Genomic DNA, 25845 nt, shown 5'->3' on the forward strand with positions numbered 1-25845 from the left:
CTTCCTTCTCTGGCACCCCATCTGGATAGCTGCGGGGCGCTCTCTTGGGGCAGGCCAGGGATGATTTATAGAGATGGCTTCATCCTTGCCCTGTGCCCTGCTGGGTGTCATCTCCCTTCCAGAAATCCTTGGTTTGCAGTTGGGCCTCGGGGGGGCCGTTCCTTCTAACAGAAATACGTTGTATTCACGTTTGCATAGATCACTTTGACAGCGTGCGATGTTTCATTGGCATCTTTGTGATGGAAAAGCACAGAGCAGCCAGAAGCACTCAAGCCTCCCGTCATACTCCTCGGCCCCCAGCAGCCCCCAACCCTGGTCCCACAGACGACGATCACCACGATCTCGTGAAGGTGCTGGCCAGAGGATGGTCACACCAGCCAAGGTGGATCCCAGGGGACCTCAGCTGATGCCCCCGGAGCTGCGCTCGGTCACCATGGATTTGGGCCGGGTTAGGGGGCTTGTGGCTGGCTTCAGCTTTCACTTCTGTGCTGTCTGTGTGCTGAAAGCTGAGCCCAGGCTGAAGGTATTTCCAAACCAGGGAGCCCAGACCAAAGGCTGCCTGCCACAGGCCTGGTTCCCCCACGGCCCCGTGAAGGCCGAGCGAGCTCCTCCCTGTGCTCGGGAAGAAGGTTGGCCTTCTTCAGAGTGACCCCGTGTTAGGTGGGACAGCAAGGCTTCACACTGGGATCTTTAGCATTCCGCATCAGTAATCCGGATACTTAACCCAGGGTAATATCTCGTTCTAACTGCAATTTTAAAAACTCCAGACCAGTCTCCAGAGCCAGCCAGCCCGGCTATTTTTAGCTTGGTTTCCCAGGGAAACATGGTTTTATGTGGCTGCTGCATCCTCAGATTTGACAGTGAGGAAGAGAGGTAGCAAAGATCATTCTCTGTAAGTTTCATGACAATCACTCATTTTGATTAAAGAGACAAACTCTGATCTCCTGCCTTTTGCTGCGCAGAGATGTTTCGGCTGCCCTCCATCCTGGTGGGAGCTGCTGCCTTGCTGCTTGCTCAGCCCAACAGGAAAAAGAAGTTTCACGGTGTGGTAAGGGGAAGCATGGAAATGCAAATCTGGGTGAGAGAGGCAGGGACAGTGTTTATTTAGGAGTATTTATTTAGGAGAGCAGGCTGTAGTGCATTCCTGCATTCATACTTCACGGTCTCAATGGAAGCGCAAAAGATGCTTTCAGGGTGCCCTCAAGCCATGTACAGGACATTACAGCATCTGAATGGATTTATTTTTTTTTCAATGTAGGAAAGGGCAAAGGAAGTATCTTTAGTGCCTGAACCCAGTGGCCCTGGACTTGCAAACTTGCTGGCCACATGCGGGTTAGGCACTCTGGCACTGGGGGCTTGGTGTTAGCATCCAAATCCACACAGTCACACTTCATCCCAGGAACTTTTGAAGAGGGAAACACTGGTGAGTAAAACACTTAATCATCATAGATATGTCACATCAACAGCCAGCAGGTGTTCCATTGTGCTTTGCTGAGAGTGTCAGTTTGGGGGTGATACAAGAAAGGATCTTACATTTTCCGGAATTAGCCAACATAAGGTGGAGATCACTGCAGCACGTGTTTTCGTGCCTTGACTGAAGCATTAAATGGGGCTTTGAAGTAGATTGAACTAGTAGACCGGAGTGGAATTCATTTGCCCAAGCACAGGTGTTCAGTGCTGTCTTTAAATGCCTGGCGGTGTGTCAGGAACCTGCATGGAGTTGGTGGTCGGACACAGGACCTTAGACTTGTGCTTTTCTGCAGTGGCACCTTGGGGCAAGGGATGTACCCCAAGGTCTCTGAAGTTAGCAGTAGGTGCCTGTGCTAGGAAATTAACTCCACCATTCATCTTGAAATCTGAGCAGGAAATGTCTCCACTGGTTTTAACTGGTACTACTTTGGGGGAAATGGGGTAAGAATGCGATTACCCAAAGCATTCATCAGCTACATTTGCTTAAGTTGTATGCTTGCAGTTTGGAGGCATATGTGTTTGCCCAGCTGCTGGTTGGGGTTCGAGTTTGGCTCAGACTGGAATTAATTTGCTTTACAATCAGGATTTACATGAAGACTTTTGAATGTTAAGAGTCTTCTTATGCCTTGCTTGCAGTTCCACTGGTACTGTATCTTGCAAATCATCTAGGAGAAACCATGAATGGTAAGACAAAGGAGGAGGGCATATGTGGCTGAGCTCAGACCACGGCAGAAAAATCAGCTTGGAGGGAGTTCGCTTAGCAGAAAGCTTTGGCGAGTCCAGTCCTGATACCTTAGTGGGCCTGAAGTGCTCAGCCTCACCGCACGCTGCGCTAGCATATGCTATTGCAAACAGTGGATGCTGGGGATGTGTCACGTCATGCCTGACAGGGAATAACGTGTCAGGATCTCCCACCGGTGTGAAGACAGCTCCTGCAGCTGTGGGTTGAGTAGCTGAGTAATTGCACTGCGAATGATGGAGTGATCAGTGCTGATGACTCCTCTCTGTACTGGGGGCTTCAGCTTTGCTTTTCACATGTGTATGAAACTGAAAAGAGGTGCTTGCGTGGAAGCTGCCACCCCAGCAGTCTGCTGCTGGTCGCAACCCAGCAGGAAAATCCACTCCACGGGCTGCCAGCAGCACCCAGCCACTGGGACCTGTGGGGGAACTGGGGCAGGGAGAGGTGGGGATTGAAGGGCGCTGTGAAGCCTCCATGTGTGCAGGAGCAGGACGTGCTGAAGTGCCAGCTTAGGGATGTGCAGAGGCGTGTGTCTTTATAAAATTTGAAGTATCCAGTGTGATTAATTACTTTGAGGTTACACCCAAAATTCTATTACCACCTCTTTCAGCTGTGACTGCCAGGCCTGAGCTGTTTTTTCTCCATGAGCATGTTACAAACACCAGGTCTGCTTTGCTTCTCTTAGCGACCTTGCTGGTCTTTGCTCAGCATGCAGTACTTTAGCACAACAATGTGAACCAGAGGGAGGATGGGGGATGGAGCCACTTGTAAAGCGGCCAGAGATGTGTGGCCTTGAAGATGTTTCGATGCTGGGTGTTCCTGTATGCCTCCAGCGTTTCCTCTTCAGGGCCAGGTAGCTGTAAATGCAGGTGCTTGAGCTGCTGGTGGTCAGTGGGTGCACCTGGAAGCCAGGGGGCTTTGCTGCTGGGCTTGCATTTAGACCATTGATCCTGTCCCTGGGATTAGAGGTGTGCTTTGATCATATTTGTATTGAGAAAGATAGCAAAATTAGTGACTGATACTGAACCCACAGGGAGTTGGTGCTGATCGCTCAGTGTTTGTAAACTCCCTGGGACTCTGGATTCCTTCTGGAGGGTTGGCTGCTCATGCAAGCTGCATGTCAGTTACGATCACACATCTTGTAGTATAGCTAATAGCAGTGTGTTCACTTTGTTGTATGCTTGTATTGCTGAATACAGTGTCTGAAACGGCAGGATGGCCAGCGCTGACCTGTTTTTTAGGACGGTTTCTATTTTGGAAGACTTGGAGATAAAAGCTGTCTGTCTCTCAACCTAGCTTCTAAGGGATGCTCTGTTTGCAGGAGATTGTTCCCTGATAAGCTTTGGGTTTGGTTAAAGAATTCAGCCAAATTTAGCTTAATGTAAATTTTATTGCAGATTGGAAGGAAATTCTTAAGAAATACTGGTCAGCAATGCTCTGTCCAGTGCAGTGTTAGAGTGCAACCAGCATTTTTCTTCCTGTGTGTGCAAATCAGCTTCAAGCCTTTGTCCAAGGAGGAATGGAAAAGTATTTGTGGAAGTTGCGTAGCTTACTAAGGTAGTTGGCACCAGGGTTTGAACGCTTGCACTTGCCTAGCCTGGGTGCAAGAGCTCCTGCAGCAAAACCCAACATCATTGACTGCTCTTGCACACTTTATGCACTTTGATCTGTCCATGTTTTACTTTGTTGTTTTTGCAGGGGAGGGGAGGTTACCGAGCTGCTCTGGGACAGCCCCCCAGATGGGGATATGCTGAACCCCAGCAGCCCAGCCGAGTGAGCCAGGAGGTAGACTGGGGTGCTCGGCCATGCTGGGAGCACTGGTGGATGCTTGGTCTTGGATTAACTTCTAGCTTTTGAGCTTATTAACCCAGAACCAAACCAACTTCAGTCCTGGGGCAGAGGTGGTTTGTGAACAGCGAGGAGAGAAGGATTTATAGGACATAAGCCTGAAAAAGACACATTACAGGTTAATGTTGTATTAGTGTTTTCCCTCTGGAAGCTGTGCTTTTTAACAGAAGCACCCATCGCTCTCAGTGCGCTCTCTAGCAGCAGTGGAGCAGATAAAATGAGGTTGCCCAAGGACCAGGTCCTCTTTGTCTGAAGTACCACCACTGCTGGCACATCAGCTGCTTCCTCCTCTCTGTCTGTTCTCCCACAGCATCGCCAGGGCAAGTGCCAGAGAGCTGCAGGCGCTCACTTGACTGCAGCCAGCAAAAGGGACGTGGAAAGGCTGAGTTTGGCTTGCCTTTCCATCAGCGAGGTATTTATTTTGGATATCTCTGGCAGTTAATTTTTCACTTAGCTTGTGTATTAGTCTTCCGTCTGTCAGCCTTGGGGCAGAGTGGGGACTGACGGATGGACAGGCGGCGTGATTGTGCCAGCGGAGGTAACCGGGCTGAGATGCGTGCTGCTTTTGAAAAGACAGAACTGTATTTCCTCTTTCACTCTCAAATATCAAACGTCAGCAGAGACGAGTTTGGAAAGGAAAAGGTTAAGTATACAACAGCTTTGTAATTTTTACCAAGAGGGTTTTTTAACTGTAAACTTTCAGGGGAAAGTCCTTTACTTTCCTCCACGCTTAAAAAATGTCAGCTTCCTCCCAAGCAGAATCTCTGCCCCAAAGCGCCGCTTCCAGCCTCATCCTCTACCAGCCTAATTGTAGCTGCCTGAGTGAGCCCTGCGAGCCCTTCTTCCTTTGCTCTTACCTGGGTGACCTCACGGTGAATTGGGCTGGGTCAAACTGAATTCTGGGTGATGAGGCCTTGGGTTGCTGCCTGTTTTTGTGTCTTCTTCGTACATACCCTCATTCACAGCGTGCTTGTCTCCGTTTCACAGAGCACGTGGTCTGACCTGAGCTGGGGACCTGGGCACCCAGGCTAGGATTTTAGATGGCTGAGAGGAAGCAGGTATGAATGTCAGGGGAGAGGAAAGGCTAAAGTCTGTTCAGTGAAGGATTTGCATGCCATGGTGAAGGGGACAGCAACCAGCTCTGAGTGCTCCGGGTCCTTTATCTATAAGGACAACTGTCTTGAACATCTCATTTCACTCCCCCATGCCAAAAAAGCTGTGTCAGTACAGCTGTGTGTATACAAAAATAATTCTTTCAGTGCTGTGTCAGTCACTTCATGCATCTTCCCAGCTCAGGCTGACAGCTATTCCTGGGAAAGTTTGTATTTAGTCTGAGCCTTGCTGAACTGAATGCCTCTGCGGGGTTTGCACGGGGTTAGTTAAATAACTTTAATTAAAATGGAGTTCCTTTGTGTCTAGACAGGTTGTGAATGCAGGTGGGTTTCATCGTGTCACCAGCCAGTGAAGGATCTTCAACCATAGCTCTACCTGGGATGACGCATCCGCCCCATCTCATTTGAGGCGTGCCATGCTTTTTACCCAGATGCTGTTGAAAGAGGGCTAATGGGCTTTGTTTCGTTGTTTCATCTGAAGCTGTCATCCTCCTTGTTTCCTTTCCAGCAGCCTCAGAACTGCTTTTTCAAGGTGCTTGCCCAGCTGGAATATCCCTAAATATGCATAAAGTCCCAAGTCACGTATTCACAGATTCCCATAAGCAGAGCACACCAGAATGTTTAAGCAGGGGCTATATAAATTATTAAACAAAGGTAACAAGCCAATGAAGTGGTGGTAGGTGATGAAATGAAGGTGAGGAAAGAAGCAAATTAGATCCCTGATGTGTAGCTGTCCTTTCTGCAGCTTCTGAGGCATCCTTGCTGCTAATGAATTTGATTGCTTTGGCTGTGTCAGCTGAAACACCTTCTGCATGCTGGTGTCAGCGGGTGTTGTCGCTGTTGATGGTAACAATGACTTGGAAAAGATTTGGTTGTTTTCAGACCACAGGTATGAACGTGTGATTATGCATAGTAGTGTCTGCTGATTTTCCAAGCAATGAATTTCAAAAAGGGCAATAAGAGCTTTTACTGCAGAACGGTTGAAAGGCGAAAGGCTTTTCCAGCCACATGCTCCCCCGGTGCCCTTTCGCCCGTGGCATCCCTGAGACTGCTCATCTTATCAAGTGAGCTGCAATCAGCTTTCCTCCTGTGACACTGGAGGAAGTAACAAGACAGATACTTGCCTGTCTTGAACGTAAAGACCACCATCTGATTCCATTTCTGTTGCTAAGATGCAGGACAGTTTTACCATCAGCTTGGTTCATCTATGTGCACTGTTACTCACCCTGTTCACATCGGGCGTGCTTGAGGACAGCGCTATAGGAGGAATTTTATTCACAACCACAGCGTGCTGTGCCTGGCCGTGGCTCTCTGTGTTCAATCTGATATGCGGAGCAGTAAGGCCACTTAAGTTCTTAAAATTTTCTGAACAAGATGGTGCTGATCTTACCCTATATAGCTAATGAGATGGAATATCAGTAAATCCATTAATTAAATTCGCAAGCTCATTTCTAAGGAAAGAAGAGACAGGAGGGAAAGCGCCTGGGACACAGGGCTCGTGCATGGCTCCCCGTGTCGACAGCCTCGTCGACAGACAGGCATCGGGTCAACGTTCATGAATTTTTGCTTTGCTCACCTGAGTAGGCTGGGAAATTCTGACATCACCAGCTTGTCTCTCTCCAATTCGCCTGGGACTCTTATCCCTCTCAGCATCCCTGGAGGTTGGTTGCCAATGATGTGTTAACTGCATCTCCTACTTGAGTTCAAAGGAATTGGGTTAATGAGCGTAAAGCAGCAAGCAGAAAGTCAGCCATCAAATTATATTGGCGCTTGTTTGCTACCTACTGAATTTCCCACTTCATCTGTCTTTGATCCTTGTGATGCAGGCAATTAAATACAGCAGCGATAAACAGAAAAAAATATGGCAACCTTACAAGTTAAATTTATTCCTTTTCTTTTGTATTATGTGGTCTTCATATAAAGCAAGAAACTGTGTGAATAAGAGTAGGGAGGGGAGACAAAATTAGTGGAAAACCTTTTATCTGAGGAAACAAAGTAGATATGGAGAGAAACCCTAATATCCTAAAATCCTCAGGTTCTTCAGCAAGCTTGGAAAAGAGTCAGCAGCACAGCCTGTCAGAGGAGCAGCAGCTCGGGAAAGCCTCTCAGAAGGACAGCTACATCAAGGAATTGAATTTGGCAGCCTTGGGTTTCACGCGACCGAGTGAGATCCTGAACTGGGGCACAGGCAAGATGCTGCTTCTGTCCTGAAGAGCAAGATCAGGAAAGCAATATCAAAATAAATAAGGCTAGAAAAAGGAGCTGCTCTCTAGTACTGCCGTTTGTGTGCTATTGCATCGTGTGGCTGATGGCATTAGGCCTCTGGGTCAGAAAAAGGATTCTCTCTCCATCTTTTGCTGGAATAGCATGCAAGGTAGTACGGACTGACCCAAGAACCAAACACTTGCTTTCAAGATGTTTAAATATTCATTTTAAGAGCATCCTCTGCCTCTCGAAGAGAGGCACAAATATATTGGGGAGTTTCAGGACAGCAGCCAGCATCCTCCAGCATAACGGCCTGCAGCACTTCTGCAGACGCTGGGAGCAATGCTTTGCTGCAAGGTTGGCCCCATGAGCGTTTAGCGAAGGAGTGCCAAAAAAAGCTGCATGCAGAACAAGCCAGGGAGCCGGGGCTGTTTGTCAGCGTGAGACACGCTGCCCTTGCTGACAGGCTGCCTTTCAGCTCCCGTGTTTGCCTTGGAAAGGGCTTTCACCAGCATGTGAAAAGCAGCATGTTGAAGCTGTGCCGTGTCAGATTTTCAAATTTGCTTTTAAAGAGAAATATCTGACAAACTTGTGGTGTGTTGTTTTCATTTCAGGCTGCTGACAGTGTCCACATCCTGTGTTTGGTTTTGCTACATGTTGTCAGCTTAGCTCTAGAGAGCAGGAATTAGAGGTCAAGGTCTGACTGTAGCACAGAAAGTAAGAGTTATGATTGCGGGCATCTTAATTGTAACTCCTAATTTTTTTTAGCATCATTAAAAATACTCAGGGAGCTTGTGGAGCAGAGCACATTCTGTAACTGCATGTGTTGGGAAAATATATTTTTGCAAAGAAAGGCTGTTCTGTTCTGCCATGACTCAGGCATGGTGATTTAGAGCACAAATAGAAATGATACAGCACAGAGGATGTTTCCTTGGTAAGGAAGGTGACGGTGGGGGCGTGCTGCAGTTTCATATCCTTGCACATTAAAGTATAAAAAATTTTAGTTTATGCAAATGTTTCACTTCCTCCTCATATGGCATCGGTAACTTAACTGATCCCAACACCAGAGATGATACTATCACAAACTCTTAAGATCTAGTCAACAAGATGCTAGCATTTACTTGAACACTATTAATAATCTTAACTGACAAAGATCTTTATCTGCAAAGCCACATAATATTAGTTACATCTTGTCTTTGTAACGGTGCAGCGTATTACAACTGGTTATCAGAACTTACATATGGGATTTGCTCTTAATATTTTGGATTGAATTATCTTTTGCAGCCTTGACTCAGCTCAGCGTGGAGGCAGCAGCTGGGCTGTGCCGGTGCTTGGGAAGGAGCTGGTGCAGCCCTGCGAGCAGCCTGCCTCTGCCTCTGCCTCCTGCTCAGCATGAGCATTGCAACAGCGCTTGTCCTTGCTGCCTAAGCCCTGTCTGCGGTGTCGTGTTGGTATGTCCAATGCATTCTACTGCAGTCATCAGCGCACTCAGTTTAATTTAGATGATTATGAATTAAGGTACCCTTAAGTGTAAACACAAATGCAAGCTGTGTTTTTTCTTTTTATCTCCGTGTTGTAGAACGATGCTGTAACCAGCCTTATTTAATCTGCAAACACGAGAGCTCAGATGATGCGGGTTAAAGCTCAGAAAGGAATATGGTATTCCAAACAGCCGGCGGGGTCGGGTGGCTGCTTGCACGCCTTTGGTGCCCTCTGAATCTCCCTTGTGCAGGAGGCAGCATCCTCCTGCATCGTCTGCACGGCCTCTGGGACGGGGAGTGGCCGAGGAGAGGCCATGCCTTACGAGGTGTCCTCGCCGCACAGCCAGGGCCAGCTTGCGATCTGGCCTTTCTAGGAAAACAGCTGGACCAGAGCCAGCGGGGAGGGACGGGCAGGGGGGAAAGCAGTGGCAGGGAGTACAGATGTGCCCACGGGCCCCCCCAGTTTGGGAGGAAAATGGCATTTCTTTGTGTGGCAGCACGGGCTGGCCCTGCTCGACTTGGGGTGACCGCTTATGGGGCTGGCGGTCCCCGGAGCGGGGGACGTTGCCATAGCTACAGCAGCATCTCTGTGGCCGGCACCATGGTGGGGACTTGAGGAGTTCGCTTCTGCATCCTAAAAATAAAAATAATCATAATAATATGGGAACGGCTGCACAGTGGCGGGGCTGACGAAGCCCCGGTTGGTGGTGGGAGGCAGCCGGGGGGTGGCTGCAGCTCCTCTCGCAGCGCAGAGACTGCCATCAGGCTTCCTGCAGCTTGTTCAGGAGGAGGAGGAAAAGGAGGAGGAGGAGGAGGAGGGCTGTGGAGGTGCCCGCCTGCCTTCTCGTGGGCTGGCAGGGAGGGCATCTTCTTTTATTTTTAGCACAGTGTGTTTCAGCACGGCGTGCTGAAGAGAAACCCTTAACATGAAAATTACTCAGTGCTCCAAACCGCCCCCCCCATCATATGCAGCTGCGGCAAGTTGATGGAGGCTCTTCAGACCATACAGAAATGGGGGAATAGCACCAAAAAGCCTATTTCTCAGAAATACCGTGAATTAATTTGGATGTTTCTTTCATAGTGAGTGATATAAAAACCAAAGTCATCTTGCTTCACAGACGGTATTGCCAAGCTTTAGTCTCGGCTGTACGTCTGCTCAGCACCACGATACAGCATGCACAGAATGATTCTCCCTGCAGAGCCTGACCAGAGGGGTTAAGGTGTCATTTCCAATTACTGTAATATTTCTCTCCCTTTCCCTCCTGTAATATTTTCTCTCCCCTACTGACCAGAGCTAAAGCAGAGGAGACAAATCTCTTCCTGCGTATATAAAGGTTAAATTTTTATAGCGCACCTCACAACTGAATGCTTTAACACATGGAGGTAACGCCACTGTCTTGTTAAAAATAAGCAAACTCCCCTGCCTTAGCTGTGTGGCAGTCACCAAAAAATACATCCGCTGGAGCACTCAACTGCAATTTAAAAGTAAAATTAAAATTTTGTTTTGTTTGTCTGGTTTGACAAGATTTATTGAAATCTTTCATTATGCAGCAGGTTCAAGACAACTTCTCTCCAAAGTACACATACAATTTAGCAAATGAAAGCCTGAAACAGTTTATTATTAGAAGGTGGGTTGGATTTTTTAAGGCTTGTACAAGAACATATATCATCTTGTACATTTTAGATATTTTTGCTGAAGCTATTAAAGTCTTGGCAAACAAACCTATTATTAAAGCAGTGATTTAGGCTAAGACAGGGTAAATACTTTGAAGTCTATTTAATTGAGTTATTTCACTTCAGAACTCAATCTCAGGCCTAAGACTAAAAAGAATTTCATTCAAAAAGTTTAGCTTCTGCACGTTTGAATGTGCCTGCTTGTTGAATGTCAGAGGGCTTTAATGATGTGTCACCGTGGGGTGGGCTTGTAGCAGCCCCCTGCAGCACCGTGACACACAGCAGCACTGGGAGCAGCAGCTTGCAACGGGAGTATTCCTCCTTTTATTGCCTGTATTATAGGCTGTGCGGTGGAAATGTTTTATTTCCTGTGTTGCCTCCGTTGCATCTCATTCTTTGTAATAATCTTGTGTGGAAAAACAGAGTGTTCACTGGCTTCCTTTGTATTGCATCACTGGAAGCTTGAGAAATAAATGTGAGCTCCGTTTGCATTTATGTTCAGTTAATGCATCAACTAAGGGGAAGTTGCTGCTTTGGTGTAAACTGAACTATATTTTAATATAGTCCATATCATGTTTTTATTGTCCTGTCATTTTTTTCCTACTGCTCGTGTTACCATGTCTGCCTGCATGATTTTCCATCTGACAACAGATACACCTATGTTTTCCCGGCCTGGCAAAGGACTGTGTTTTTCCGAGGTGCTTGTCTCTGTCCCCGCAATTAACGTAGCGTGTTTGATTTGACGGGCAAGTAAAACTACGTGCTGAGATGAAAGCAGGTGGCGTGTTTGTCAGAAGAGAAGTGATGCACTTCAGATGCATCATGACTCTGCTTTGAAACACTTGCAGTTGCAAGCCCGAGCTCGTCACGTGTCATGGTGGCAGGGCACAGTACAGGTAGCGCCGGTCGGACAGGGCTGCCTAAAGAAATAGCCACAGCAGCCTTTCTGGAACGTCTTGGTTGGACGCTGCTTCCCCAGCGAAGTCTCCTGTGCTGCCTGAGCTTATGCTACATTCACCTTTTTCTTTTTCCCCCCTCCTTTTTTTGGACAGTGGTCAAGTTCTCCTCTGCCCCCTCACTGTGTTCTCTCCGTATAAGAGTTGTGCCAGGCATTGGATGGTTTTCAGAAAAAAAAAAAAAAAGAAAAGATTTTGGTAGGGATTTTGGTAGGACTGCACCTGTGCATTCCAGCTGGTTTAGAGAGCATCCTTCCTGGCGTGGAAGAGGTACACGACATGGGATGAGCTGCAGGGGCTTACCCTGTGCCTGAAAAAAATCTGAGTCATCCCATTTTAGCACAAAGTGACACCTCAGAGTAAACCCCCAAGATTTGATCAAGGTTGTTATTAGTGATGGCCAAAATCTGTTTGGTTGCCTGCCAAGGGCTGTTTTAAGTAGAGTAGAGATTAAGAATGCAAAGTAGATTATTTTACCTTGGGCATTTAGGCATTTGCTTAGCAATATCTTGCAAGAATATGTGCGAATGACTGGGTGCCCGTTTGTCGATGTCAGCTTGAGGCCAGCTGGTCAAAACAGAGGATCTGGAACTTCCCTAAGGCAGTGTGTTAATACCCTCCCCTTCCCCAAAATCCTACATGTAGGGGTTCAGGAAGTATGGCGCTCAGAGCTAATTTCAAACAGGTAGGAAAAGACTGAAATTTATTTTATACTGTTGTTTTTTAATTTCTGCTGGAAAGAAAAACAAGCTGTGTTTCACGTTTCATGTAAAAGTACATGCAGGATACCCAAGTTGAATTTGATTTGGCAGTGTTAGCTTTGCCCATAGCTTGGATCAAGGTCTGATGTTTTCTTTTCCCTTTCCGTTGTGAAACATAAACCCATGTGGGCGATTGCTGATAGCCTCATGGTAATTCCCCAGGGAGCTGCAGCCGACGTGGTTGACACTGATAGAACAACCTTGGCTCCCGAAATTTGAGCCAGTTGTTTGAACTGAAGCATAACATGGCATTAGCTTCTCTGCATTTAATACGATAAACATTAATTGTCAGCATCAAAATTGGTGTAACCCAAGCAAAAATGTGGGATAACGTAGAATTCCCTTTTATAATCCTCTACTGTTAGGAAAGGCATATCTAGGAAGTGGTTTGTTCTCTCCTGAGTCTTTGTATGTTCCATTTTCTCAGATAACCAAGTGATATCTCTGGGATAATATGAATCAAAATAGAGCAAGGCTTCCAGGTAGAGCTGTGAGCTCGGCATGCTGTTCCTGACAGCACAGTCAGTGCAGCTTTTGTTGTTCAGAAACCTCCCAGAAAATCAGGAGTAAAGAGGAAAAGAAAACTGCTGCCATGAATAGCGTGAGGTTTGGGGACTTTCTGTTCCTTTTGCTGCTGCTTTTTCAAGGTATATGCTAATACTTCAATATTAGACTTTTGGTGTTTCCTCTGTGAGTTATTCCTTCGGTGTCCTGTCCCTGAAAAAAGGAATGTGTTGGGGCCACCTACGAAATGTCCGTGTTGGAGAAATGCTTGCTGTAAGCTTGGCTGTGAAGCTGCATGTCAATAAATCCTCTCCAGACACCTTTCCTCCAGAGTTGCAGCTGTGGACTCCTGGGCTGCTTCAGGACTGAGCTTTCACAATACTGATTTTAAGCTGCATTCCTTTCCTTGGAAGTGTTGATTTTTTTTATTTTTATTTTTTAAATCAGATTTCTTCTTTACAGAAAAATGGAAGAAAACAAAAAGGCAGCTCCTGGGGTGTGTTGCTTGCTGTAGCCATTGGGTTGAAGCACGCTGCTCGTGTCTCGCAGCTAAGGTTGGCATTATGTTCGGGGTACTGAGGTGATTCAGAGACTGCAGACACCAAGGTCACAGTGGAAAACAAAATCCCCAAAAGCTTACCATCTTCCAAGCAGAAAACTTTCAGTTTTCTTGGTCTCAGTGAACTTCCTCAACTGAAGCTTTTACTCCTCAAAAGCTAAAGCACAGATAATGCCCTAAGAAACCAGTGTAAAGGTTCCTGACTCATTCAAAGGCTGATTTCTTTGGAAACTTTAAATCTGCTCAAATTTGGGCTTGTGGACCCTAGAGAGAATCTCTCAGGGGCTCTATAATCCGAAAGTGCTCTTCAGGATTGCCAAAGGAGGTGAAGCAGAACTGCACCCCAGCTGCTTGAAACGACATGCTGTGCACCACCATGCAACCGAAGTGATGCAGCCAACAAAACTGGGAGAAGCTAAAGGCAGTATCCAGTCTGATAGCCTTAGAGAGAGAGTTCTCTGAAGGTGTGTGATTTGGGAAGTCCCTGGTAATCCTGTAGGGAGAAAATCAGTGGCAGGTCATTTAGGTCTGTGATCTCAACCTGCCAATCCACCTGTATTGCATTATGCTCCCAGAACTTTAGGATGCAAAGGAAAAAAAAAAAAAAAAAAGTCTCCTGACAGTAATCAGGGAAATTGTTTATATTTATGACAAGCAGGATTTCTAAAGCCAAGAATTTACTCGCAGCAATGAGGCGTTACTTAGAGTGGTAGTACCCAGAGCTGCCGTCCGTAATTTAATGTGGGAAATGAAATGCCGGAAATGTTTTCTCAAAAGGGCTACGAGAATGATTTAAAATGCAGAGGAAGAGGCAGCAGTTACCACTTGATAATGTCATTCTACTGGTTTAGAGAAGATAGGTTTCAGAGCTGGCTTGATTATCTCTGAATACTGACAAAACCATTTCTGTATATGTAATATTTGGTGTAATTTTGGGGGGCCGTGGTAGAAACTTTGACACTAAGTCTTGCAGAAAGAGCAGCAGCCTTGGTCATGCCTGAAATTAGACATTTCTGTTTCATTTCTCAGTCCTTCAGTGTCAAAACCTTCTGATGTCACTATCTGCACCAGGTGCTGTGCTGCCAAAAGGTCAGATGGAAGATGAAGACCGCGCCAGACAGACCTGAAGCGGTGATAATCTCCCTGTTGAACCTTGGGGCAAAACCTCAGGAGGAGCTTTTACAGGTCGTTCAGATAAGATCTCCCTATTGGTGTGCTGAGAGCCGGAGACAAAGGAAAGATCTTTGAAGTTTTCAGGAGATGGCCTGACTCCGGAGCAGCAGAACAAGGCAGGGAAGAGGCTGTAGGTAGGACCGGTCCCAGGAGACCAGCAATCTGCATATTTGTCATGTTTGTGGCTCCATTGCTCTCTCTCCTGATAAACCACTGAGATAACCTTGGCATCAGAGCTGTCACTTCAGCTGAAGAGCTGTCTCCTTGCTATGCAGTTAACTGCTGCAGTGCCTGCAGCTGCCATCGCCCAGGGCTCTTCCAAGGGGCTCAGCAGAAGCCCCTGCTCCTGCCTGCTCCACCACCAGCTCTCTACGAAGGGTTTGGCATCGAGGTAAAAAAGCAGCAAAAAATTCCCCTTGTGTGAGGCCAAGCAGGCACTGTGCAGTGGTGGGACTGTTGTTCAAGAGAACAGTCAGAAACGTGGAACTTCCCCTGGAAATACAACATTTCCAACGCCCTTTGACAGAGATCAAGGTTTATTCATCTGAATTTGGACTGAGGTCCAGCTTGGGCCCTGTCAATTCACTGACACTCTGCAGACTTGGTGGGAAAGGAGATGGTGGGGAAAAAACGGGCCAGCCAAGGCAGAGTGAGCAAAGCAGTGCTTGTTTTAGTGACACCAGGGTGGCACTCGCGAACAATGAGTTTTTTATGCTGGCTGCTGCTGAACACAAAGAAGCCTGGCCCTGACAATGCCAACAAACTAGCTGGTGTGCATTTCCAGGGGACAGCAGATCTCATATGAAAGGAGAATTTGCCAGCATCCAGACACCAAAAATGTCTACTTCTCCTTAAATCACAATATCCACATTTCCAAATATTTTTCTTATTAATCCACTGTTTAGCAGATTTTTAGCTTTCCAAAGGTGTGTGTGATACTGGCGCTGTCTCAAATGCTGTTTGCCCCTTGGGGCTGTCGAGGGTGCAGGGCGCACAGCCAGCGTGCAGTGGCTGCGTGGCTCGGCTGCAGGTTCGTGTTTGTGGCAGTGCTGGGAAGGACAGGTCGGGAGGTGGCCTTGGCATGCAAAAAAAAAGAAGTCTGGGACACATGGCTGGGATAAAACCCAGAAAAATTGTCCTTTGGTTTTCCTCTTGTGCGTGTGAGTGGTTTTGAGGATGCAAAGTGCGTGGCACCTGCCTGCCCTCCCCAGCATCCCACCACCAAAGCCCTCATGGCTTTTTGCTGCCCTCAGCTCCTTTTGCAGGGTAGCCAACAACTGCATTCTCTCTTCTTTTAAGAGATGATCTTTATGTGAGCATCCTGTCACTGAACTTGAAAACAGGTTACCCTGAGCAGTGCCAAACCTTGCATAGACACCTACTTTGCTTCGTGCCTTATTTCATTTTAACTTGGTAAGGAAGGTACCTGAACTAAGTCAAGCTGCTGTTAAACCACATAGTCCATGTTATCCCTTTTCAGAGTAGATTTTGGTTTTGAGGATAGCTTTATGCATAGGTTAAACAGCTGCTGCAGCTGTTGAAGGCGGCGGCGCTGAGCGGGGAGCATGAGTGGGGAGCCCCAGCTGGGGCAGTAGCACTGCAGCTGGCTGTCACTTTTGTCACCCGAGGAAGGTTAATTTGGCTTTGGGCATCGCCCCTTCCGCAGCCCCCATCTCTGCACACCTCTGATCAGCGAGCGGAGCTGAACCGAGCTGCCACGCGAGCCAGCAGCCTCCTGGCTCAGTGCACAAAGCGGAGCCACCAGCGTGCCAACAGCCCTCTCGCAGCTCCCGGTGTGCAGAGGCATAGACGAGTCCCCCAGCAACTCAGGAGGAAAGAACTGGGGCAGGTAGATTTGCTGCTGCCCAGGAAAGCTACAGGATGCATCCCTGGGAGTGCCAAGGAGGCTGCAGGATCTCCCCTGGTATCACAGGTGTGGTTTTGTGGCGAGCGCCCACAGACGGGCGAAGCTGTCGCAGATCCCAGTGCAAAGCATCAACGTTAATTCTGCAGTAAAAATACACACCTGGGATTGCCTTGCAAAGGGGATGGGTGGAAATTGTACAAAGGGAAAAGCTGACATGGCTCTGTGTCCTCCTTCAGCAGCCAGAAGAGACATTAACCATCCATCACCATTGCTGCAGCAACTTCTTACTTGACACTTTATTAACAAGAAGCCCATTTATTAGTTGAAAATGCTTATTCACAGAATCTGTTTACATTTAAGATTATATAAGGAGGAACGCGCTGTATTGCCTCCACGTTATCAAGACCCAATGACTCATTAAATTTAACCAGAGCAAGTGCTGAACCAGTTGTGCTTTGTTAAAGCTATCTTAATTTCTGATGTGCTGTTTCCCTGCTGTGGCTTGTGCCCTCAGTTTTCAAATCTAGGCATCCAAGTGTTCATTGCTCGTGTCTAATGGCACAAGGGGATGGGCTGGAACACTCTGTTTTGGGGTCTTAAAAGCCACTTTTGACCTAAAAAATGGAAACTTGTTGAACAGCGTTTGTCTGGACTCAATTTACCAAAGCACCTGGCAAAGCAACGAGTTCAGCAAAGGCAGCACTGCTCTTGGGACCTAACACAGACTGGCTTCTGTGTGATAACATTTCTGACTCCATGATTTCCTTTTCATCTCTCATCAGTGCGTTCTGCAGTTTGGCCCAGGTGACCAGCATTAACCTTGAAAGTATATGCTGGCTATTTTAAGTGCTGTTTTCTGTTTTACCAATTTAAAGATTGAAAGGTTAAAAGCATTACAGAAGGTGGGACTTCAGCTGTCTGCATTTACTAGAGTCTGAATTTAGTTTGTAAATATAACTTGAAAACTGCCAACACTTGTTAATTGTTTTTGTTAATACTTTGTGAGCTGCCAGTGATTTTACTAAATCAAGTTGTTGATTTAGTAATCAAACTAATCACAGTGCTTCAAAATTCTTTTAATTTGAAGTCACTTTAGATGCTGTGTAGTTAAGGAATTGTACTGCAAGCTTATTGTCAAAGGAGCTTTTTGCATCCTTATAATTTTAAAAACCAGCATTTTGATTTTGTTTTAGTAAAACGGTAGAAAAATGGCAGTAAATCTCTGTGGCAAATTGGATGTGTTTTTCTGGATTTTGAGAACAATTGAAATGTAAAATATTGAATAAGCATAGGTTTAATTTAGGTTTTAATGATCATTTTTGTATAAGTAGTCTTTAAATCCCTCCTACAAAGCAGCCAACACTAGAGAGGTAAAATTCCACCCCTAGGAGTTGAGGAGGAGGCAGCTTTAAATAGCACAGCACCCTCTTCTCCCTTTTGTCTGCGTCCTTGCGCAACCAGGCAGCAGACAGCTCATCCTCTTTGTTTTTCATCTCCTTTGGATCATGCAGATGAAGAGAGGAGATAAAGGCACGAAGGAAAGGAAGGAGTCTCCATTTGAGTGATCAGCCCCCGGGCTAGAGTTTCACAGGCGGGGAGAAGCCAGCAATCCGTCCTTCTCCAGGCTTTCTGAAGCTGAAGGCTCTGTCCCCAGGGCTGGAACTAGTTGGGTGTCCCTTTTTGCCAAGTTGGGTGTCCCTTTTCACCAGGTTGGGTGTCCCTCTTTGCCAAGCACACGGTGACCTTGCCTCTGCGCGCTCTGTTCCGGAGATGCACACCCTGGCACATACCTGTCTCTGGAGAGCATCACGGTTGCTGCCTCATCGCAGCAGTGAATCCATCAACTGTCCCCATTTTCCAGGCTGCTGCTTTTTATTTGCTCACCAGTGCCAGGTCTGGAGACGCAGGAGGTGCTCTCCCTGTAGCTGGCTGCGCCTCTATCCCATGCGGGGTGGGATATTGCATTTTCTGCCCGATCCTGACTCTAACATTTGTGGAGCTTGTAAGCTGTTGATGTGGCTTTTCAGAAGCCTCGAGGAAAATCGTTAATTCATCTGTAGTAGGCTAAACATCTTGTCCATGAGAGTTGTGAAGTGGCAGCTGTTAGAGAACGGCTGCTTTCCACAAGGTGTCCTCTTCCTCGGTGCTTTCAGCCAGGGCTGACCATAGCAGTTCGTGGGCAGTTGGCCCTGAGCATCCTCCCCAAACTGTCAGCTGTAGCAGGATTTGCTTGCTGCCTAGTCCTGAGGTTGGATCTAATTTTCCAGTTGGCCCTGCTCTGAATGGGGGGCACGGTGCAGGTGACCTGCAGCGAGCCCCTCCATCCTAAACTATTTGTCGAGTCCGTTTGTCCGGGGCCAGTGTTGGAAGAACAGACAGCGATGGGCTGAGCTCGGTCCCTGGGAGCAGAGCTGGCTGCTGTACCCCTGCTTTCTGGGTCAGCCGGAGGCTGGGGGCGCGGCGGGAGCAATGTGCACATCCAGCCATGGCCACATCGATAACAGCATTTCTGGGCAGCTGAACGGTATTGATGGGTGGCAGAAACCACTCGGTCCTCTTGAGCTGGAAAAATAACCTGTAGCCAGTGAATGAAAAATGCATGAAAAGGGCTGGCGAGATGTCTCTGGCTTGCTGGCAGCTCTGAGAGAACAGGGCAGCACAGACACCACGCAGGACTGTGCTGTTAAGGGTTTCAGGTTTGTCACAAGTCCAGGATCACCAGAGGGTTTTTCCTTCCTGCTCTGACCTTTGCATATAGAAAGTAAACTGGAAGTTTTTGGAAAATCCCCCTTGGAGCCATCGTTACGTTTGTGGCCACACTGCAGCCTGTCGCTTGCCCTTTGGCTTTTCCTCCTCAAACTAAAGCTGGAAAGAAGTGACCTGTTCGTAATACAGTCAGAAGTGGTAGCAGGTGTTACTATCACATTTCTGTAGGGCTTTCCCCATAGGAAAAACATACCCAAGTAGCATAATTCTTCAAAGATGAGAGCCAGCTGACTTCGGAGCATGTGGCGATGCGAGTCTATAGTGAGCTGGGTTTGGGTTGCGGTTTCCTCTGCAAAAGAGGATGCAGAGCAGCTGCGTGCTGGTGGAGGGGCGATGCTGGCAGACCTGCAGTTTGTCGTGCTGTCCCCAGCTGAACGTCTGTGGGACTCCGGTTGTCCTGCCAGACTTGACCGGGAGCACATGGTCAGCATGGCAGGGTGGGGATTTTGAGGAGAGAGCATAAAGCTGGCTCCCGGTGTAACAGGAAGAGCACGCTGATGCTTTCAGCAGTGAAAATAGTGACTGGGAGGCCAGCACAAACTAATTGCATCCTCACCGTACTTCAGAGGTGCTGTTAAAGGGCAGTGGCAACTACAGTGGACCTCGAGGTCCGTATAAGCAGAGCACTGTGTGACAGCTTCAGGCACTCTGCTGCAACTTAGGTGTAGTGCTTTGTGCTGCTCCACACTAACACCCTGCCAGCTCCAAAGTTTTCTGTTCTAAAAGGTATCTGGCTTCTCTTTTTGCAGTGTATGTTAAGGGTTTTGTGTTTGTTTGTGGCTCTGAACAAGTTATGTTTCCTTGTCCTGCCTTCTGTTGGTGTGTATTTTTGCAGAAGCAGAAAGAAGCTGCGTGCCTGGCTGTCAAATGTTTTTTTGGGGAATATAAAGGGTGGAAGGTGACCAGCCCGGAGGCAAAAGCACCACAGATGATCCATGTGCTAACTCAGCAGGACCAGAGGAAAGGGAAGGTAGTGAAATGTAATAGGTATTCCTAGAAACAAGGCTTCCCTCAAATACCTTTTGGTCCTCACTCAAATGCACTCGGCTGGATTTCAGGAGCGTCAGAGCCTACCTTCTGGCCAGAGCTCTGGGGTACCGAGGTAACTCGCCTTTCCTTCTCACTGTTTCTGTGAGTGCTTTCTATCTGGGTCGTGCAGGCTGCTGCTAGCATCATGCTATCTCTGGAGGTTGCAGAAGGGGGCTTGTGCAGCCCAATTTCATCCAGAATGCCTTTGAAATGTGATACACCTCTTAAATGTGCTTCGATATACGGGTGTTAGCAGCTGTTCCTACTAGCTTTGGACTGCTGGGCCCCTGTACAGTGGACGTTTGTAGGTCCCTGGTTGTGCTGTTGCCAGATAACTTTCCGTGTTAGGCTGTTAATCATCTTCTGGTACCAGTTGCTCCTTTATCTCAAGTGGAAGTTATCTCTGTAGCAGATCTAGAGTGTTTAGGGTTCAGTTATACAGTCTGTGTAAGGGAAAATGTGGTAATTAGGCAGTGGTTATCCAAGGAACAGAGCAAAATCGGCACGGTAAGCTTTTCCCTCACACGTCTACAAATGCTTAATCATAATAATTCTCAGCAGTTGGATGTGTGGCTGGTTGGCATGAAAATACTGAAGCGCTTGTTACTGTTGGATGCGTTTGGTGTCACGGGGCATTGTACTCACCAGGCGGGTTTTCATAGCCCTTGCTTGTGTTCACCAGAAGTACTTCCACAAAAGCAAGGGCCCTGGATTGTGTCGTATTTGTAGGACTCCTCTGTGAGGGCAGCTTGAGCCTCTGCATGCAGCAGTGACCGCCTTGATGAAGTCAAAATCAGAACTTGGTTTCAATTTCAATAGCATACCAAAAAATCCAGCTTTGAAAGCTGGTGGGCTGTCAGGGGCTGACTGCAGCCTTGCTTGCTGGGAACCCAGTCGTTCCCAGGCAGCACCTTCGGGTCCTGAGACTTGGGTCCTGCCCCTGTCCCAGCCTTGTGGTCTCAAGGACTGCCTCTCACCTCCCCTTCTTGCCACAGCACCTCTCAGTTTGGGGGGTGCGGATCCCCAGAGCTCAGAGGAGATCAGGGAGGATTTGAAAAACCACAGCAAAGGTTTTGCTTTTAAGGACAGAACTCCAGACTAATCAGCCTGCGTTGAGCTGACCTTTTGCTGGCAGCAGCTCAGTTCCTTGTGGGAGGGAAAGAAACAAAAAGCCAAAGAGTAAGAAGCAGCTCCAATTAGTGACCTAGGTGTTTACACCAGCTCAGGAGCATTTAATTACCTGTCAGCAGCTTGCTTTCTCCTGGTCACAAGTGTTTACACATGCAGCCAGTCATTCCAGCTGTTTCTCTTGTACTGCAGGAATTCAGAGGTAATTATGTGCAGCAATTTAAAGGTAGCTAGCTTTTCCCTCAATGTGTCATGTGAAGATGCATACACCTGAAAGAGAGTCAAGTGCATGGCACCTTTGGGAAACACAGGTCTGAAAGGAGCCTTTATCTCCTTCCAGCATCAGGACCTGCTACTTGGCATAGGGAGCTTGACCTCACTGCATATAAGCAGGGCTATCACAAAAGCACAGAAGTGGATTTATAAGCTGACAGGTCATTTTCAGGCAGGTTTTTGCAGACTGGCTCACTAAGTAGCTCGTGCTACGTGTCATGCAACACCATGCTGAACTTGGCAGCAGCAGGTTTGCTGTGACCTCTGTTTCTGAGTGATCCGAATAAGCCTGTCGGCTCTCAACGTCTGTGGCAGGATTTTAGCCCCAGAGAAACGTGCATGACTTAAGGAGGGCCTTCACTGAGCTCAAGGTCAGGCAGACTCTTCTGATCGCCCAACCTACCTGCGATCTCTGGAAGCGCACCCAGTGATACAGAAATGGTTTGATGCAGAGCCCTCAGCTTAGCATGAAGGCAGGCGATGCACTGAATGCCGTACAGGAGCCATTTGGGCCAGGACAGACAAGGTTGGGAAGAGCGTTGGCGCTTTTCCCTGAGGGATCCCACCCGTGCTCACTCCCGTTGATCCTCTGGCTTTTCATGTTGGGATTTTGGTTTCCACGCTTTGTGGTCTGGTGCCCACATCCTAGTTTAAGAAGAGATCTGAACCGCCGTGTCATTCTGACTTATCTCCATATTTGTAGCTCCTAAGCTGAATTAAAGGATGCCTGGATGTAGTCAGCTGTTCTCCTGTTAGCGTGTTTGGTGCTTAGAGCTGCTGAAGCTGGAAAGGAGAAGCTCTGGGAGTGCAAAGGGGAAGAAGACTGCTTTGCTCAGCTGCAGGCAGGAAGAGAGACTCACGAGACCAAGAACAGATCTATTTCGCAAAAAGATGATTTTTGTCTTACTTGCTCTAAACTCTTATCAGCTAACTCTGTAGCTTGCAAACAAAAGTTTGTTGCAAAAACCAAGTTCCTCAGATGCAGGTTTTAAATTGCATTGGAGAATATTCCTTGTTCATGGTGTTAGTGCAAAGTACTTAAAAGGTTAAGATGAGTGCAAGAGGGTCCTCGTGCGGGTTGAATATTAAGATGAGAGGTTAATTTGCCATTTTGGTAATTCTACCATTGAGGTCTACAGCCAGCTCCCACACAGGCATACCTTCGAGACTGGAGGGATGGTTCTTTTCCCAGAGATTATTTCACAGTGGTGGCATCTTATCTTGTCACTGCAATGGCTCTTGAGAAAACATATAGGAAGCCTCTTGAAATGATGTGATAGCCTTGGAACAAAGAGTTAATCTATTACTAGTGGAAGCATTTGCTTTGCAATTCATTTTTTCCCATTCGCAGCTCAATTTTTCAATTTATCACAGAGAACAGTGTGAGAGATTTAACTCTGGTAAGCCCAGAGGAGGATGGAAGCTGATTAGAAACTGGGGTGGAGGAAGATATTTTGCTCAGCTGGAATGACTGCAGCAAAGTAAATTAATACTGAATGCTTGAGCTGTAGATATTTGATTTGTTAATGGCTTTAGCTTTGCAGTCATTTGGTTGATGTAGCAAATTTTTCAGTGCCATGTGTAAATCTGCCGATTTCTCCTAGCATGGACTCTGAAATACTGAGGCATGAAATATGGATAATTCCGCCTGCTAAATGATGGATATGATCACAGTGAGTGTAGCACCGTTTGGTACCTCCAAAATAGCATTCAGTATTGTCATGGGAATTTTAGTTATTCTTCACGCTTGCCATAGGCCCAAGAAGTGATTAGTATCCCTGTTAGACTGCAAAGCCAAGGAAATGTGATGGCGTGTCTTATTCATAGAACGACTCCCTTTTGCCAAACCTGCCTGTACTCAGAGAGATTTCTGTCGGAGCCTAAGGCCGCACAGACCCTGTAGGCCGCCAGGTCTGGTTTCCTGCACCGTGGTGGTGCATCACAGGGCCTGCCCGGGGAGAGGGCTGCCTGCGGGGCGGTGGTGTAACAGCACTGCCAGGAATTGCAGCCCCTGGCATCGGCTCCGATCTGCATGAAGCAGCAGGTCGGGGGTGGGAAGGAAAGAGGCGCATCTACAGAAATAGCATTTAAGTGAAAACCGTACCCTATGCTGCATGGAAAGATAGGAAGAAGGATCTATTCTTTTGCAGCTGAGAACGCGAGCTATGCCAGACAGTAATTAAAAGCATTTTACTGTGCCTAGTAACGTGTCTCGGCTCTAAAGCTCGCATCCTGAGCCTGCTCTGGAACAGACCCGTTTTTATTCCAGCGAGACGGAGTGCGCCGGCGGCTTCGCTGGCTGGTCGCAAGTGTTCCTGCAGCCCCTCTCTGCCCTCCACAGCGCTCCTCTCCTTCGGGCTGAAGCATCCCTTGCACCTTCCCTGGGCCTCGCCTTCCCATCAGCTGTGTGATGCGCTCCCAGGATCGTCTAATAGGGCAGTAATATTGCTGTAAAATTGATATAGACCGTGATTTCCAAAACAGAGATCACCCTACTGAGCAGGAAGCTGGATTTTTAGACAGTAGGATTTTGCTGTGTTTCCGTGTTGGGTAACCGATGACAGACATTTGAGTGTATATGTCTGTGTTGTGCACGCATAGGTGTTGTCCTCCTGAGGAGTCACGTAACACCCTGAAATGAAAAACAGGTGGTGTTGCAATGAAAATGTGAATGCTGAATATAGTGGGAATCACCCCTTCCTGAGACAGTCTGGCAGTATGTGTTCCCTTCCAAACTTTTCATTTCTGTAAGCAAAAGCCTTTTTGCTTATGCACCTGTTTTTAAGGCTTTCTTTAAAACAAGGAAGAGCAATTTCCCATGATTCAACAGTTATTGCAGCTATTTCTGTAACTCCAAACTTCTCGTTGAATAAGTTAGGGAAAGGAAAAGCAGAAATAGGTCAGTTATTTCAATAAGACGTAGTTGTCTCTCTTCACAGCAAGCTGCCTTTTTTCATGCCTATGTGAATTGTGCTAATGTATCAGTGAATAAAGAAAAAAGAACAAAGTGAAGCAGAAGTGCCAGCTTTTTTATTCTGGGATTGCAGCCTCCGAGCCTTTTACTCAGCAGAAGTGATACCAAGGCTTCTCTGGAACATCTTGGCAAACGTTCCTGAAATAATAGAAGTGAATTGGCTGCCCACCTCTCTGAATACAAGGTCCACTTAAAAACCCTGCCCGTCATTTTGCTATCACAAAAATCAATTTCCCCATACACCTTAAGTCCCGGTTTTAAGAAGCGTTCTTGATGCTTTGCAGGATATTGCCAATCCATAATACTAAGGAAACGTGGTGAAAGCTTGCTGCTCTTAGGAGTCATCTGGCTTGAAATGTAGAGAAGTAGGCTGCCTTTAATCATTAGTCATAGGGTTACATTTTTCAGCTCGCTGCTTTTTCCTGGGGAGTGCCTGTGGCTGATACCAACCTCGTGGCAGGTCGGCTGTCACATTGGTTTAGGCTAATCTGACTGCGGCTGGTCCTCGGAGAGGACACCAGGAGGCCAAAATTATATTCCTCTTTTTAAATAACTCCATGCTAGTGTGCACTACTGGAAGGGCTTTGTTTCGTGACTTTTAAGTTTCATGATCGAAGGAAAATCTTTCTTACAAAATCAACCTCATCATTTGCTCTCCCCAGACTTCACATCTTAAAACCTGATTCACCCCGATGCTTTCCTCTGTAACAGCAACGACTTTATCACGCCTGAATTGTGATCGGGCACAGAATATTTCAGTGGGATGCTGCAGTGTGGGTACAGAGGTGATCTCAGTGCCGTGGCTGGCTTTCCCACATGGACAATTTTGTGCTGCTCGGTTTTAGAGGTGCAGGCGTTGGCAGAAGCAGCCTCCGCCATGCCGCGGGAGGTGAAGCCGGGGCTGTTCCCAGCCCGGCACTGTCCGTGCGAGGCGAGGCCGTCTTCTTTCTTCCATCCTGATGTTGATGAAATCCTCCACTTCCTCCTCAACTTGCACACCTCACAATTGCCTGTTACTCTCTTTTCTGTAACCCAAATTCTCCTCTGGGTCGTGACCGGCCGTCCCCATCTTTTAGCCTTTCCATGCTGAGAAAAGGGCTGAATTTTCTCAAGAACTTAAAAAGTAGCATTAGTGGGGAAGTTCGGTGCAGACAAGATGCGCCAGCCCCCGACATCCTAAGGACGGCTGTAAACCTGATCAAACATCATCCCTAAAATACTGTCAGCCTCCGGGACCCTGCTGTTAGCGTGTGGGGAGGTGGGAACCAAAAAGACAAATGCACCGACGTGCTCCATCACCTGGGTTCTTGTTCCTGGGACCCCATG

General features: G+C 47.4%; 1 protein-coding gene across 2 annotated transcripts in view; it reads left to right on the forward strand.

Annotated features, from left to right (window-relative positions):
• Positions 1-25845, forward strand: part of MYO1D (myosin ID) — a 160812-nt gene that overhangs the window by 119638 nt on the left and 15329 nt on the right. Inside the window, exon 22 of one of the 2 annotated variants that reach the window (XM_035566851.2) lies at positions 23815-24447. The exons of the other annotated variant lie outside the window; for it this stretch is intronic. Coding sequence (XP_035422744.1) covers positions 23815-23956 — 142 coding nt within the window. The 3' untranslated portion in view covers positions 23957-24447. Of the gene's footprint in view, positions 1-23814; positions 24448-25845 lie in introns of those variants that run through there. 2 annotated transcript variants of the gene reach the window in all.

This window comes from Cygnus atratus, chromosome 25 (genome assembly GCF_013377495.2).
Source record: "Cygnus atratus isolate AKBS03 ecotype Queensland, Australia chromosome 25, CAtr_DNAZoo_HiC_assembly, whole genome shotgun sequence".
In the NCBI taxonomy this organism is placed as follows: Eukaryota; Metazoa; Chordata; class Aves; order Anseriformes; family Anatidae; genus Cygnus; species Cygnus atratus.